Below are 17605 nucleotides of genomic sequence, written 5' to 3' on the forward strand. Positions count from 1 at the left end.
TGGTATAACTCATTGATTGAGTGAACAATACAGATTTCAGACATGTTTTCAGGATTATTGTCCTAAGAACTTCACATCTCTAGGTGACCATTAGACATTAGCAGATTCTACAAACTATTTGGTGTATCAAATATTCCTTCATCAACTCACTTCATGTTTGTAGTTTTCATTTAATGACACAGGATCAATATGTGATTGCATGGATGTTATTTGAGATTATGTTTATGGTAGCAAATATAATTGAAGGATTTGTCAATCATGGTTCATTTAGATCTTGTATGGTTTTATGGTTGTTTACATCAATTTTATTACTTTGACTACCATAAACAGCATGTTGTATTCATTTTATGTCACTAGATGTTGTTATGCATTTATGGGAGATCCTTGCTTTAAGGGATCTACCATTAAATTCTATGAGGGAGACTAGAATCATAGATTTAATTTGTTTCCTTTTAGGCCAAAACAAAAAAAAACCTTGTTTCCTGCTACCAACAAGAATAAATAGGGTAGGTTGGTAGGGAAATTATTTTTTTGTTTTAAATGTTTTACATTAAGTTAACTGGGTAACAGTCTAGAATTCAACAGTGCTTAAGGCAAAATGGCTTTAAGGTTTAGGGTAAGCACAAAAAAATATCATAGATAGGGTAGCAGGAAACAGACATTTTATTTTTATGGCTTTACCTTCAGTAATTCTGTCCTCACATTTATTTTCCATCTTTAGCTAGGGGCATAGTTTATTTGTTGCTTTCAAAACTTGTCTTGAAATCGAAATATTCATGGATGTTTCTGAAAGTGTAATACTATTATACCAGTATATCATTCAGTATTGTAAAGAAGGATTATAATTATAACAACTGTTTCTGTACTTTTTTACAAGTACATGTAATATGATAAAAAGATTTGTTTTGACCAGAGACCATTGTAAACAGGCCCAAACTTTGACCTTTAAATAACAACATATACATGTATATAAATATAAGTGTATTCTCACTGTAGTGTTAGATTGTACTATACTAATTGATATTTTGTTGAAAATATTTTGCTATGATTGATGATATTCCCTTTCTCATAGCTTGAGTTAGTTGACAGTTTTTGGTTTTAGTATGTGGCGATTATTCTAATTATATGATAGCATTATCATTATAAACATGTTGTCTACCTAGAACTCCTTAATTTGTATTTTTGATAACAAAAATATGTTTGAAAGATATTTTGAAAGATTCAACCCTCCCGAAACTGATCTGTTCTACAACTTGACCAATCAATGGTTGCTGATTGATTGATTATCAGTGACTAGTAACCAGTAAGATTATAGTTTTGTTATGTAAAATAAAAGGTGATCCATTTATGTAAACTTAAGAATTCTGATAAGAACAAAATCAGATATACATATAATGCATATTTTACATTTACATTTAGAAATTTTACATACAATCATGTTTTGAATCTCATTTAAAAATAATTTTGAAAAAAAAGAAAATTAGATAAGATATATATCCAATCATATATATTAATTTGTGTAAAATAGATAAATTTAAACTTAACAATTGTATAGTATACATGTACATGTATGAAAGTATAAATATGAATCAATAAGTGGTATCCTAATATAAAACAGCCACCTTCTGTAACTGATCACCTTTTTTAAAGATTGGTAGGAGGTTTCAATGACTAATTATTACATTATTTGTACAAAAAAAGCTTGAATAGTTCTTATCTGAAAAAAAAATATGTATTTATTAAATCAAAGAGTTGTTGCACCAAAATTTGCATTTGTACTTTGCTGTAAAGGTGGAATGTGATCAGCATGCACTTGCTATGTAAAACCTTGCTTTTTAAACTTATTCTAAAATTTTGGTATGGTGACTTGCTACAACTGTTGTTGTAAGAATCATTGTTGTTACTTGATACAAACATTTATCTTATACAATGTAGTTTTAAGACAGAACCATATTTTTTTTCTTGGCCTCATGTAAATGTTTATCAAACCAAGTTATGAAATCTTGCTCTCATCGCATCAGAATACAAGTAATAAAAATCATACCTATTCTGTTTCCCTAAACAAGGACATTGTGTTAACAAGACTAATTGGTACAAACCTAAAAAGAAGTCAACTTGTATTGACTTGAATAATGAATAATACATTATCATAGTTGAGAACATCAGGTGCTTCTAATCTGTATTACTACAACCTTGCCAAATCTACCATGCACTTTTGGTAATTCAAGTCGCTTTGTATGAATTACTATGAATAATTGAAATGTATAAATCTACAATGCTAACTCCTTACAATCCACACAATGTATGTGTAAAACGAGTGATAGAGAATAATTAATTATAATATACTCCAGAAAGACTAAATTGTAGTGAGTGTATATTTTTTTGTGTCACATTATTGCTTCTTGTGGCACTGATTCAAGTGGGCCCCAGCTTTAATTATCCCCCTCCTTAAAATGTGAAGTATTGGATTTGTCTCCGGTCACATATAAAAAAATGTAGTACTAGTACATGGCAGTCATTTTAAAATGAGGACAGGCCGTAATGTTATGATTATAACAACCACTGCACAGTGCTTTATCATATATATACATGACGAATGCATACATATTGAAAATCTACCCTAAATCTGGACAGATTGAAGTACATAAAAGACACGAAAGATTAGTGGGAGGTAGTAATTGCAATTTTAAGTAGTTGTGTCTAAGGAAAAAATAAATGTTGGCATTTTCATTATGATTAAAAAATTGAAGAGAAAAATAGAAACGAAGTGAATGAAATGGCAGCAGAAGATGTACCTACCTGTCAATGCATTGGACTCAAACTGTTTTTATTTCAACCATGTTTTATGCATGCAAATCAATTATTTTTCCTAGGAAACATGAGCTAAGATAAATAATGGAATCTGCCTGCTTTATTGAACTGCAATTTTTCTACTGCAGTAGATTACTTCCTGACAGTATTTGTATGGCATTATTTCAAAAGTCAATTAACAGTTTTGTTTACCTAATCTTTGCCACTTCTTTCAATACCTATTATTACATAGAAATTTCACTCAGAGAAAATTTTAATGCTTATATTATAAATTACAGGCTAATGTCCAATTTTGCGAATTGTGTTTAGATTTGTTTGTGAATTTCAATCATTTTATACCCCACCAGTGATGCCCTCTGAAAAGTTGTACTTCTGTTCTTCTGTCTGTCTCCTGATCATATTCCTAGTTGATTACATGAGAACGTATCAATGAACGTGTTTGAAACTGCAGAGTTATTTAGTGTTAGGTCTTGATTTTCCTGTACTTCCTGAGTTTTTGGAATTGTAATCTATTTTAATTCATTCACTTTACGAGGAATGCAAATCGTCTTCATCTTTGTTTCCTGTTTCACATTCAGGCAATATACATTTCTTTAGAGATTGATAAATTTGAATGTCCTGATATTTGATATTTGTCCCAAAGTGCTAAACTACTCTTCAATGACTACGTCATCATCCCCACAAAAACTTAATTCCTGACAAACTACACCACTGAACATGTTACTATCATGTGTACTATATGTATGTATTGAACATGCAATTTGATTTTATCTATAAGTTTGACATAATTTGTCATTTAAAAGTTTTAGAATTAATGCCTAACAAGGAATTATGTCATGGTCCTTCAGTTTTGTATAACATGTTTATGATTGTTATGACGATTTAATGTCTTTATTTATTTAAGTATAATGTAATTAGTCATATGTTTTAAGGGTTTTTAAATGAAAGTCTATAAATTCAGTTTTATTAATAGTAGCCTGATCTATTGACATCACAGTCTAGGTAGACCTGTAGAATTTCAAAGAGGTGAAGAAAGGGAGGCTAAGCCGAGGTCCAAGTTGAAAGCTGAAAAATCACTGATTAAGATGAATTTGAGACAATTTATATGTAACTCCTATAGTACTTTATGAAACTGATTCATCAGTTGACAGTAAACCATCATTTTCCCTCATTTGGTTTATCAATTCAATATCTCTACTATCTTGACTATTTATTTTCCAGACTGACACTATAATTAACCTGTGTTTCATAATGTATTGGTGCATTTTTTGCTGCAATTTATTCTTAAGATTTTTATTGCCTACAAAAATTGTGGAAAGATTTTTTCTCACAGAAATGAGCATGTTTACGGTATTAGGATTAAGGAAGACATGTCTTTATTTTGTCAGAGATTTTTGGTTCAAACAAATGTTAATGTACCGGTATGTATGCTGTTTAACCACCATTTCAATCAGAAATATCTGTACCATGTCATGTCCATTATTGTTGTTTCCACCAACCTTCTGTTTTGCCTTGATATTGCCTTTGCCATTTATTATGTGAGATTTCCTTCTTTTGGAATTTTCTCTTGAGTATTGCCTACATCTGACTATTGGCAATAGTTATTCTGTTATTTGATCATGTTGTTAGTACTTAGTGTCTAGCTTGAGTCAGACTTATTGTAACAGTAGATGAGTTTAAAGATGGACTATAAAATCCATCTATCATGTATCCTAATCCCTTTCAGAACCCTTTGTTTCTGTAAACCTCAAACTCTCTAATGTAAAATAAGTAGAGTCAATTAATCAAAATGGACATCAGTCATGACGGCATGAAACAGATACATCTAGCCAATCCTTATAAAAGTTTTACTTAAGGTTTCAAGGAAATATCAACTTTAGAAATAATAGATCTTGTTTTTTTTTCAAGTTGAGAATCATACTTTTATGGTGAAACTGTCAACTTATTTAAGCATATTATGTTTCATTACTCCAACATGAAAGAATGAATTGTTGGATTTCATGTGGTGAATTCAAAATTAAAAATGCATTTGTTATTGCCTTTTTATTATTAAAGCTGAAAATGCAATTTTATATATTTTTTTCAGCCAATTTTGGCACAGTAATAATAAGTATTAACAATAAGAAAGTTATATAACAGATACATTGAAGTATGTGTATTATGTAAATTAGACATTATAATGATGGCTTAAATATGATTCACTAGAAAAAAGTTTAAAACAAATAATGCATTGCTTAATACGAAGTATGATGCAAACAGTTATCAAAATACATTTTGAAGTTTTATTTAAAAGTGAGACAATCTTTTATTTGACAAAGAAAGAAATTTTTGCATTTAAACTTTTTTATTTTGTACTTTATGCTAGTGCTTGCTGTAACTACATGTACACAGGCTTTTTGTACCACATAAGACATCTTTCAATAAAGCTTCTGGAACAAAGTTATTTTGCTACAAATTTGATTTTATGGTCGTCATCATGAACTCGTGTATTGTTACAGTGTATCCATCTGCACCATGAGAACTGATTTATTCAACTTGCCATAGTTTTCCTTTCCTCTTTTGTCTTTTCTGGTCTTGACTTTATATGAACAACTTGTTGATTGTTTCTAGAAAAGCAGAGGACACTTACCCTACTGGTGTACCTGGTCAATTCTCCCAGATTTCAGTGGAGTCTGAGTTGCTCTTATACTTTGTGGTGCTTTGTATGTAGTGTTTTGGTTGTTTTATGTTCTTTGTTGTGTGTGTCTGTTCTCCATGTCTGGTTTTTGACCTTGAATTGCATTCTTTAGATATCTGCTAAATCATGTTCCCATTGATTACTCTTACAGAAAACAGTTACAGGATTTCTGTTGAATGACAGTTTATGAGTTGTTTGACAAAATGTTTTTTTATGGTTTAAATCTACATACCGAGCCATTTATGTATTACTGTGTACCCATTGGCCTAGAACATTTATATTCATCTTATGATGAACTCCTTCGACTATTGTATTATATGTTGCACTCACTAGTCTCTGAATAGTGTTCCTGCTTTGATGTTTGTTTAATAGTTTAACCCAGTTGTGACAAATGGGCATTATATAATGTTCTTTGAGATAAGACAGTGAATAACAAGAATACTGTAAATTAAATTAATTTGATTTTTTGCTGATATAAAAAATGATTTACTGCATTTTTTTTTCTACCTTGTTAGAAATGTTTTATGCATCATTAATCATATGATCATAGTTATGCATCATTAAAGTTTTATTTTAGTTTATTGGTAGCAATGAATGGAGATTATATTTCTAGATTTTTTAAAAATTTTTTTTTTGCATTGAACCTTTTATACAAGTTTACAAGTGTTTAAAGTTTTATTTGGTGACTATTTTGTGTAAAATGAGTACACATTGAAATGCTGCCAAGAATGTGTCACTCACTCACTACCTTTATCATACTATATTGATTTCAACTTTGAGGTGAAGGTTAATAACAAAATAAAGTCTAGGCAAAAGTAAATGGCAAAAGTAATAAAAGAAAGTCCATATAACAATTGACAATATCAGGGCAAAAACGTTCAAGTCGGAATTAACCACAATAGTTCTGGCATGGTACAGACATTTCTGGTTTCATAGCATTATATTACCATATTACCCAAACCTTGAATATCAATTCCATTTCCATGAATTGTTTCTGGTTTATTGCAAAACATAAAGTTTCCACTGTGAAGTGTTAACATGTGTGGTCAAAACAGTACAGACAAATTATTTATGACAGTTTGAAAATCTATTGTTTTTTAAAAAAGTTGTCAATTGGATATGGGTATCATTTCAAAAGTAGGCCATGTTTGAAACATTCCTTTGGAACAAGACAAGAATGTAAATAGGGTATTGCTATTTCACCACATAGACTGTTTTTGTTAATTACTGAATAATTACATGATAAATTATATGTTCCTTTATTAATCATTACTTGATTGCTATTATATAAAGCAGTTTTCTTAAATGACTGTTCTAGAGTTGTTTACCTAAATGTTTTTTTTTTTAAATTAAATCTACATATTCCATAACAAGCCATTTATATATTATTTTGTACCTACTGGCCTAGAACATTTACATTCTTCTTATGATGCAAGGGTGGGGAATATCCACTGAAATGAACCAAATAATGATATGAAATCATATGACTTTATTGTCTAGTATGATGCACTCACTAGTCTCTTAATAGTGCTCCTGCTTTGATGATAATTTAATAGTTTAACCAAGTTATGACAAATGTGCATTATAAATGAGAGAAAATGCAATCAGTTTTAGCTAAAGATCTGTATAAAGTACTGTAAATCTAATTATTTGGATTTTTTTACTGATATTAAAAATGATTTACTGCATTTTTCTAACGTCTTAGGAATGTTTCATACATCATTAATTGTTTGGTCAAACTTATGCATCGTTAAAGTTTTATTTTATTTTATTGGTGGTAATGAGTTTTGATTATCTTTATAAATGTTTTTTATTGCCTTGTAGCATTCTATACAAACATTTACAAGTGTTTAAAGTTTTATTTGGTGACTAGTTTGTGTAAAAAGAAATGTTTTTTTCCTTCCTGTTTTTTTTTCTTTTGAAACTTTTTAAAGCTATTTTATTTTAATTTAAGAAAGATGAATAAGTGTACATATTTAAATGCTGTCAAGAGTGTGTCACTTACCGGTACTCACTACCTTTTCATACTATATTGATTTCAACTTTGGTGTGAAGGTTAATATTAAGATAAAGCCTAGGCAAAAGTAAATGGCAAAAGTAATAAAAGAAAGTCCATATAACAATTGACGATATCAGGGCAAAAACCAGAAAGTCAGAAACAACCACAATGGTCCTGGCTTCGTGCAAAAATTTCTGATGGAAAGCATTGGGGAATCCAGGTTTTATAGCATTATTAGGTAGACCTTCAATCCCAATTCAATTGCTGTTAATTGTTTCTGGTTTATTGCAAAACATAAAGTCTCCACCAGGAAGTGTTAACATGTGTAGTCAAAACAGTACAGATTTTTTGATATTTTGAAAATATGATTTTTTGTTAGTTCTCAGTTGGATATGGATATCATTTCAAAAGTAGGCCATGTTTAAAACATTCCTTGGGAACAAGAAAGGAATGTAAATATTACACCACTGAGACAGTTATTGTTAATTAGTATATAATTATATGAGAAATTATATGTTCCAGTATTTAGCATCCTCCAAAGAGGATTTGAGAAGTAATGTTGCTTGTGGTTTTCAATGAATTATACAATAAACACCTGGGTCATAAACTTAGTCATGTGACATGGTTATACTACAAAATTGCCCAAGGCTATTTTTTTGTCAAAAATACTGGTGTGTTCTACTTGGTTTCAATTTGGTATAAAGTGTTGGTCATGTGCAATATGTCCTTTGGTCAAGTACACCTGATACATGATAATAAGTTTTAAGGAGTAATGGATAAATTAGGTGGTGTTCAGAGGGTGTTGATTTTGATAAATATGATTTTTAGTTTTTTGTGTTGACTCTTTGAAGTCCTGTATTTGATTTATCAACAGTTCCTCCAATGTATGTATGCTTTTGATATTTCCTCTTTTTCATAGTGTGTGTTTCCGGCATATAATATGTTAAGATTATTTCTTAAACAGGACCCTAAATTCTACCAAAGTCTATTGTATAAGTCACTAAAATAAGGATATTCAAAATGTAGATGAGGATTTCAATGTATCTTGCATGAATACATATAATGCAGCATAGTACATACAGCAAAGGTTCCAAAAAGTGGGTGTTACCTGCATATTGAAAACAGGTTTAGAAGAGAGCATCGAAATTGAGGTCATTGATAGATTTACCATCAAAACAAAAGTGGTACATGAGTACACGATTTAACTGTCTATTACAGAGTCAACAATTTACGGATGGCATATGGCCTCTATGATGGAATGGATGCTAAGTGCTCAGAGACCAAAGGATTTGATGAATTAGCTGAACTTTGTAGAATGATGATGAAGTCAATTGAGGTCAATAAACCTTTATGGGCAGCTATGGTAGGTACATGTACAAAACAACCACCATTACATAAAGGAATAAAAACAGATAAAAAAAACAACTGTGGAGGTTTAATGTTCTGGGGAAATCATTTTTTATTGATTTTGTTGGTTTGGCAAACCACAAAAATTAAATCTCAACGAAATGGAAATTTTGTATGGTACCAATTGTATGGTAGAGTTGTCGAATCAATGAATTAAAGAATCTGAGAATTTGTATTTTTTTCCCTGAACCTCGAAAATTGGTATCCATGAACCTCGAAAATTGGTATCCACAAATAAAAGTACTTTCAAAGTAATCTCTGTATAAAATTCAGACACTGCCAATGATAGAGGTGATACTAAGTTCAGTAATCCCACCAAACAAATCATGCCTGTTTAGTCTACATATGCCATATTCGTAGCTAACTATACTACTGTTAACACTAGTATTAATTTATCCACTTTACAAAGTGCAGATATTATGAATGGAGTCGAAAGGTCACCTCTCTCCATAGTGGAGTCACCATTTCAAAAATTATCAGTAGTTTACTACTCCTATCTTTATACCAAGGTATAGTTAATGGTTTGCCCAGATTAAGAACATTTCTCGGTTATGGACAGAAAAAAATGTTGAAAAGTGACGAAATGGAGCAATTATACCTTGTTTTTACTTTGACAGAGTCTGAGTGGAGGGCATGAGTGACTCCACTGTGAAGAGTGGAGAAATTAAAATTTTGGTTGACAGTAGTGTAGTTTCTGTATACTGATCTGACATATATTGAAAAAAATATAATGTTGTTTGTCTCCCTCTTACAACAACCAAAGTTGTAAATTGCCAGTTTCATATACAATATAGTAAAAAATTACCCCGTAATTGAAACAAGTGACTGACAAACTAGGACTCGTCATATTATGTAAATGTTAAATGAAAGGTAATAAAGTGGGTTTTGAGATGCATGTATTACCCAGTGTCTTTCATTTATAAGGACATCTACCTAAGAAAGTTGTCAGATTAAACAGATGGATAATCTCTAACCACTGATAGACACATTTTGAGTTGCCAAATTATTTTATGTTATTGAAGTATAATGGCATGTTTTCATTTTGAACAGACAAGTTGGGGTGAACAAGTTTACATTAACTGATTATTACATGAATGCAAATATTTTTTTTTCTTTGTCATATTTGCAATCTTTATGGTGTTACTCTCCATTAAAGTGGCTTTATAGGCATCAATGGAAAACGCTAATAGTTGACTATTATCCACTGTCATCTATTGACATTTCCATTATGTCATTCTGTAATTACAATGTAGTTTTCTGAAAACATTATCAGACCTCTGCAGGAGATCTGTTTGAGTCATATTTTAGAAAATATATGATAACAAATATGAAAAACCCTTTGAAACAATATTGAATGACTCACTGAACACCCTGGAAATTACGTAATTGATTATTCCAATCTATTAATGCCCATTAGGTTAGATCCTGTTTGAGATTATGTGATGCTGATAGCAGTTATAGAGTGAAATACTTCAATCTTTTCTATAAATGCATCTATATATTGAATTAGATGAAAGACATAGCTAATATTTTATCTGTTCATTGACATGAATGACAGCTTGAGTTGAATCTATGAGTATTAGTGCTACCTTATCACAAGACACTTCCATTAATGAATTGACAAATGAAATTTCTATTCATTCAGACAAGTGTCTGGTTTATTTAAAGAATCCCTAGAAACCAAAGAATTGTTTAAAGAAGCTGGGTTAACCATGAGTGACCATTCATTTCTAAATAGAATGACACCTTTTTAGATGAATGATTATTTTTTATTGTATGTAGCAACCCTGAAAGCGTTTCGGTGCTAACAAATTAAGTAAAAGCTTTGTCACCATCTTGGAATTGTTTCTTTATTGTAACTAGACATTGGCTGGTCTGTCTACATGTTAGCACAGTTTTTTATCTGTATTTGGCTTTATTGTGTTACAAAATGTTTTTTGTAAGATTTAATTACTATAATTCTTGTTTGTAATTGAATTGTACATGCAGCAATAGTTAAAATTGTGTTGAGGTTTATGTACCTCAACTCTATTACAATGCTTATCACGAAAATAATATTTTGCTTTTAAATTACAATTATTGAAATTATACTGACTTGCATGTATTGTTCCCTTTAATATACGGTTATCAGAATTCATCTTTGATATTTGTAAAAGCACCATTTAAAGGAAGTAAACCCAAGGATTCTGAAAAGATCATCAAGAATGGAGTATTTGTAGATAGTACATGCAGTGAATGGGTGGATCATTTGTCAAGGCCACTTTATTAGCTTGTGGATATGTCAGATAGATTTTGAAGGTCAAATGATATTATTATTTGCTTTTGTAGGTTACAGATGCATCGTGTGATTACCACAAAGAAAATAGAGTTCTACTAAACAGAACTGTAGAAAACTTTGTATGGCATGACATGCCGGCAGGATATGGCTGGATTCATACCCTCCAGTGTATGGCCATCATTCGTAACACAGGATAAGAATTTCTTCTCCAGTGTATGGCAGTTGGTCATGACAAAGGATAATTGCAGTCAATCATTGCTTTTTTTCTACAAAGCATGTTCTGATAGACTGCAGGAGACTATCTAAATCCCTGTACTTTATGGTACTTAATCAATTTTATTCATTGTTACGACGGAGCATTAGAGAAATTGTGTAATTCTGTTGAGTGTTCAGAACCATCCTTGACCATATCTTAAATTTGTTTCTAAGTAGTAAATATTCCTAATATCCTTGAAAATCAGCGAAGTTAAACTGTTTGTTAATGCAAATAAATTAAGTAACTAGCCTTTAGAAAGTGAGTATAGTACTCAAAATATCGATAGCAATTTTTCCATGATAGAGTTTATTAACTAATTTTTTGGTCTCCTTTGTTCTTCCTAGATTTTTTAAACATTGAAACATTGGAAAAATTACTTTCAGTTAAATCTTTGATAGAAATAATGTCCAGAATTTGATCACTACAAGTGCAGAATTCGTTGAATCTTTCAAGGATGTAGGGATAATTTGCTAAAATTATGTTAGGTGTTGGAAAACTTTATGACTATGATTTTGTTAAACAATTACCATTACTTTTATGAATGTCTTAATAAAGACCAGTCTATGCACTGAATGATTGTACATAATTTAAGCAAAAATATAACAATCTAAACTCTGTATTATTGCTTCGTTCATTATCATTATTGATTTATTCTTATGTCTTTTTTATTCATGCTCTCTGTTTTAAGTGCTCAAATTGTGGTTTTGCCAATATAGAAATTTATTCTTAAGGTTATCTGCAGTGATGATTAACTTTCTTTTGCAGGTTCTTTAATTAATAAGAACACTTTACACTATTTCAGTTATCTTGAAATATATTTGTGTTTAATTATCTGTGATACAGAACATTTATCAATGATCTAATGACAGTTCTATGTTTTGTTTTGCAACTGGTATTTAATAGACAAAAAAATAACTTCAACTGTATTAGCTTTGAAACCATATCTTAATTTGAAATGGTTATTGAGCACTCCTTTTCTATTCCCATCTGATATGATACAAAGTGTTTTTATGTTACTGACAATCATTACAGTTAAAAGATATGTCTACCTTTCGATTCAGTGGCTTAATTAATTGTTTAAGTGTATTTAGACTTGATTTTCAGTCTATTGATTTTTTCCATTTTTTTAAGTATGCATTTGGCAGTATTGAAATAAATATGAAGTTTTACGTATTTTAGTACTCAGTTGATTAAAAAAACGTTAAGTGTAGAAGCAATCGTAAGTTTTGACGTCATAAAGGATTTTTCTTTTACGTTTATGACTATACGAAAATGACTTATGGTTTTCTCTGTTTGTTTAACATTGTCTAGTACAGAGAAAGAAAGTTTTCAGAGAAAATAACATTTATGCTAAAGGTGGTTTGAAATGAAATTTCAATGAAAGTCAATATGGCATTTATGGGATTTTTGAAGATTTTTATTAAAAAAATACAAATGAAATGAATATAAAGTCAACACTGTCATGAACTTTTCTTTATGAGAATGCATTTTTGATTGACACGGAAACGTATGATATTAATGTGATTACTTGTTTTTTTTTCTATATATAAGGTTCAATTATTTGACAAACTTCCAATAGTACAGTAGTCACTATTGATAACTTTATTGGATAAACTGTTAACTTTATTGGATAGAAGGGAAATAACACGTTTTAATCATATACATGTACATTATAAAAGACTTATTGTGAGAGAAAGATCACCTTCAGGTCAGCATTAGTTATCCATCAACACAAATGTCATTTAAAGTCATGTCATTTTTACTCTTCCTGACATAGTTTAATAATAATATTAATAAGCTTCTGTCTCGTTTGAATTCATATATCACTGATAGGCTAAAAATCAAAACTTTATTACTTGTAAATATCTGAAAGTTATTTGCTATAGTTGCTGTTCTTTTGTTTTTGTTTTGTTTTTAGTTTTTATAAGTATTTTACCACATGGTGTGCTTTGAACTTTAAGATGCTCACAACTAATAATCAATATCATTTCATACACACCAATAACTTTTTTTATTATTTCCCTTATTTTATTAACTACATTACTGTCAACACAAATTTTAATTTCTCCACCCATCACAGTTAAGGTATTATAAGTGGAGGTACAGTATCTCTACTCTACATAGGGGAGTCGCCAATCCAAAATATTTTTTTGTAATTTGTTACTTCTTTCTTTATACCAAGGTATGTTTAATGGTTCTAGTAATTTAATAACTTTCTCAGTTAAAGACAGAAAAAAATACCGAAAAGAAATGACACAGAGAAATCTTATCCTAGTTTTTATACTTTGGTGGAGTCACAGTAGAGGACGTAAGTGATTCCTCTGTGAAGAATGGAGAATTTAAAATTTGGTCGACGGTAGCGTGTCTTGTTTCTGGGACCAAACTAACTATGTTTTGTATTATTCATGGTGTTCATGATGATGACCAATTGATTCAGAAAGTCGATTTGTTTTCTGTTGCTGAATTTGAGGAGACAGTTGTGCTCCAATCAAATACAAAGTGACCAAGTAATATTATTCTATGTGATCATGCTTGTTTAGTTCAACTATAGTTCTTTTATCCATGATTATAAAATGTAAGCATTACTATCTTTGCTTTGCTCATTTATAGATTTAGTAAGATAGAAAATGTATCAAAACTCAAAGCAGTCAACATGGTTATTTAAATTTTGAATTTCTGATTTTCCTTAAATTCAGTTAGCCCAAGCATATACTTGAAATGCAAAATATCCCCATCATTTTGACAGTTGGCTTTTGCAAGCCATTAAACTACAAAAGAAAATGATGATCCAATTTTGCGATGTTAATAAAGTGGCTTTAAATTACTGATTTAACAATTTAGTACTAGAAATGTTTGTACAATCCATTGAAATGTAATATATTTGTATGTATTGTACAAATTCGTTCAAAAGTTAAATCCACCTAACATAAATGTATGCAATTGATGGTATATGCATATAGTACTAGAAATGTAGAATCATCATGATAAAATGTGGTTGTGTCTCTGTTGTTGCTCTGTATACTGCTGATGAATTATAAGTATTTGCTTCGTAGATTGTTAGGCATTATGTTGAAATATACGTGCCTTCAGTGACTATGTCATGTACAAAATACATTTGATTGGTATATTTGTCAGCATTGTTTCATTGTTATGTTTTATTACGATGGTTACGGTTTGTTCATACCAGTAGCACATATATTGGCTTGTATTATTAATTTACACAAAATCAAAGGTTTGTTTTTAGACCTTGAAAATTTCTTTTTTGTTTGATTAGCAGAAGTGACTCTAATCGATTAGTTGTGGGTTATTTTCTCATTCAAATAATTCTTTTATTGGAATAGTAAGCTATACCAGTTTTCAATTCCAAGTATCAATTTTGTTTTTACTCTTTAATCATCTAGACCTATGTTTTATTTTGAGGTAATTTATGAAAAAAAATCAATGGTTTTTCGTATCACATTTTATCAAAAGATAATTGATCCTTTGGTAGCAGCTTCTACATGCAATCAGTAGAATAGACTATGTTTTTTTGTATTGATTGAGGCAAAAAAAAAACATTTGTTGTTGTTGTTTATTCTTTTTTTATTTATCTAAAACCTTTAAACATAATAATATACGATTTGAAAGTAGTTGTATTTGATTTTTTTTGGCCGGAATATATATGGTTTACTAAGATTTTTAGGTAAATTAGTAGTGAAAAATTCTTTTATTTGTTTATATTTTAAGGTGCTAGAACTTCGTGAAAGGAGCATAACTCTTTGCAAATTATTGGCAAGTGTAAACCATTTTACAAAATTCTCATGTATCAAAGTAACCTAGATTGATTGTATCCTGTTTCAAATGAATGTTCTGGTGAAATTGATGAAAACATATTGCTAATTTCAAGAGTTGTTTCTCTTAAATCAATCAAGTGATAGTATCAATAAAATATTTTACGTTGGTAATAAATTTTTTGGCAAGAATGGGTCATTATGTACTTCTTTACTTTGCCACAAATGTGATTGTTTGTTACAGGAATATAATTTTTCACTACGGTTTATGATACCCCCACCCCCGGTGAACGGTTCATTGTTATGGTTGTGAAATATTATGCAACTACTGGAGAAAAGCAATTATTATTTCTATCGTATGTGTGAATCTATTTTTCGAAGATAAGGATCGATTTGTGTTAATATATGGTATTTTTAGATTTATAATGTCTATCTTTAGTAGAAAGTGTTTTAACTATCCTCTATTTTTTGTTTTCGTTTTGAATTTTCTGTTTCCTTTTTTTATAAACAAATGTGTTTGATTCACGTATACAACACGTTAATTGTAATTTTATTATTGTTTTAAAATCAGAATAGTGCTACATGTAGTGAAAAGTTCAATAATATATCTTTAAATGCAAAACTCTGAAAGTTCTAAATGATATTCGACTTGTATAGCTCTTTTTGAAGCATGCAGACAGCCCTGCCAAAATGTCGAGAATTTTAACGTTTTGAAAACGATCGAATGATTTTATACTTTATCTGTCATACATTGTTAATTTTTTTTCTGTCTGTTAGTGTTGAAAAATCTTTCTGCACAACTTTGTATGCTATGGCAAACACAGTTTTCTTGTGTAAAAAAAGGGAATAATACAATTTCATTCAATCAGTACTACAGCTTTGCTTAAGTGAGTTTTCATGTACAATGTAGATGTATTAGATCTTCAATGTGGAGGGAAAATTTCATTGTAAGAAACCCATTGTCATAATTTATTCGTATCGGTAATTTTTAATTGAATACCTAATTATAATGTGCCTTAAATTTATCATAACTGGTCTGTCGTGTAACATTAATAATTTATTGGCAAATGATTTTATGAATTACACGTTACAACGTTATCTATATGTTTAACACGGAAAAAATAATATAATGACAGCAATTAAGATTTAGTTCATGGATATACATTAAGAAAATGGTATTATATATTAACAAAGGAGGATTTATGAAATTATTTTGAATTGAAATCGATGTATACTTTTATTAATTTTCTATTTTCAGTTTCAGTATTTGATTTATAATGGATTTGTTTTATTTTGTACTTATTATAGAATTTATGACAATGAAAACTATCTTTTAAATCAAATTTGAAAATCAAAACTTGTATCTTATATCTTTTTTTCTATCTTTTATATGGAGGGGTTTTACCTAAAGAGTAATGTGCCTGGCTGTATTACGCTGATGTCTTTTTTATGATATCACATGAACAAAGTTGATGGCTTTCATGTTAAAGCCACCATCCAGTAGTTCATAAGTATTTTGCTCTATTATTTTTGCTCTATTAAAAGGCATATCCTATTTTTCTTGACATTTTCCAATACTTATATTTAATTATTTCATGAAAGCAATGTTTTACTTTCAAATATAAATCTGACAATTTGGAAAAACGGATATTGTACGTGCCATGCAACGGTAGTTATTTAGAATATGAACTGACAATCAAAAACAGTCAAGAGATAGTGAGATTAGGTAAAATTGATACACTTGATTTTGTCTTGTCTCATTTCATGTGACAAATTTATGCATTACGAATGACATATATCATATAATTGTGTTCATGATTGAAAATAACTGACCAATAAATGAATTCATGTTGTATTGTTGTTCATTACATAAGTGACAGTAAATAACAAAACACAAACAACAGTCTACAAATATCTGAATGAGGATAGTAAAATTCCTTAACTTTTGACATTTTATTACAGAACATTTGCTGCATTTTTCTTCTAGATATTGCACGAAAGTAAACATCCAAATAATGCATGAAACAACTTAAACAAAACTAACTACTGAAATCCAAGGGACACCTCAGCCAAACATTTACATCAAAATTCAAACCAGTTTTAAGCCAAACATCAAGTCTTGAAATAGAAAAAGAAGTTTACATAAGTTTTTTTTTATAGGTATGTCATTTCATGACATCATTGAATTAAGTTTCAGATTAATGTGATTTGACAACGTTGTTTATATTTTGACCCTATTCTGTGGGTGGTGTGGAGTAGTAAAACCAGTACAAAGATCTATTAATTATATTATAAAAATGTTTTTTTTTTGTTGCTTGAGAAATGGTAATTGTCAAATGACTCATGACTTTAACATCTAAATGTTTTGTCTGATTTATTGAATATCTTAAAGCGCAAATATAAAAAC

General features: G+C 29.7%; 1 protein-coding gene across 1 annotated transcript in view; it reads left to right on the forward strand.

Annotated features, from left to right (window-relative positions):
* Positions 1–17051, forward strand: part of LOC148598804 (uncharacterized) — a 37805-nt gene extending 20754 nt beyond the window's left edge. Inside the window, exons 3-4 of the mRNA XM_088562570.1 lie at positions 8706–8850; positions 11223–17051. Of these exons, the coding sequence (XP_088418696.1) occupies positions 8706–8850; positions 11223–11369 (292 nt within the window). The 3' untranslated portion in view covers positions 11370–17051. The remainder of the gene's footprint in view (positions 1–8705; positions 8851–11222) is intronic.
* The last annotated feature ends 554 nt before the right edge of the window (positions 17052–17605 follow it).

The sequence above is a fragment of the Perna viridis genome, chromosome 14 (assembly GCF_037379345.1).
Source record: "Perna viridis isolate PV_CMFRI_1.1 ecotype Kerala chromosome 14, ASM3737934v1, whole genome shotgun sequence".
Classification (NCBI taxonomy): domain Eukaryota; kingdom Metazoa; phylum Mollusca; class Bivalvia; order Mytilida; family Mytilidae; genus Perna; species Perna viridis.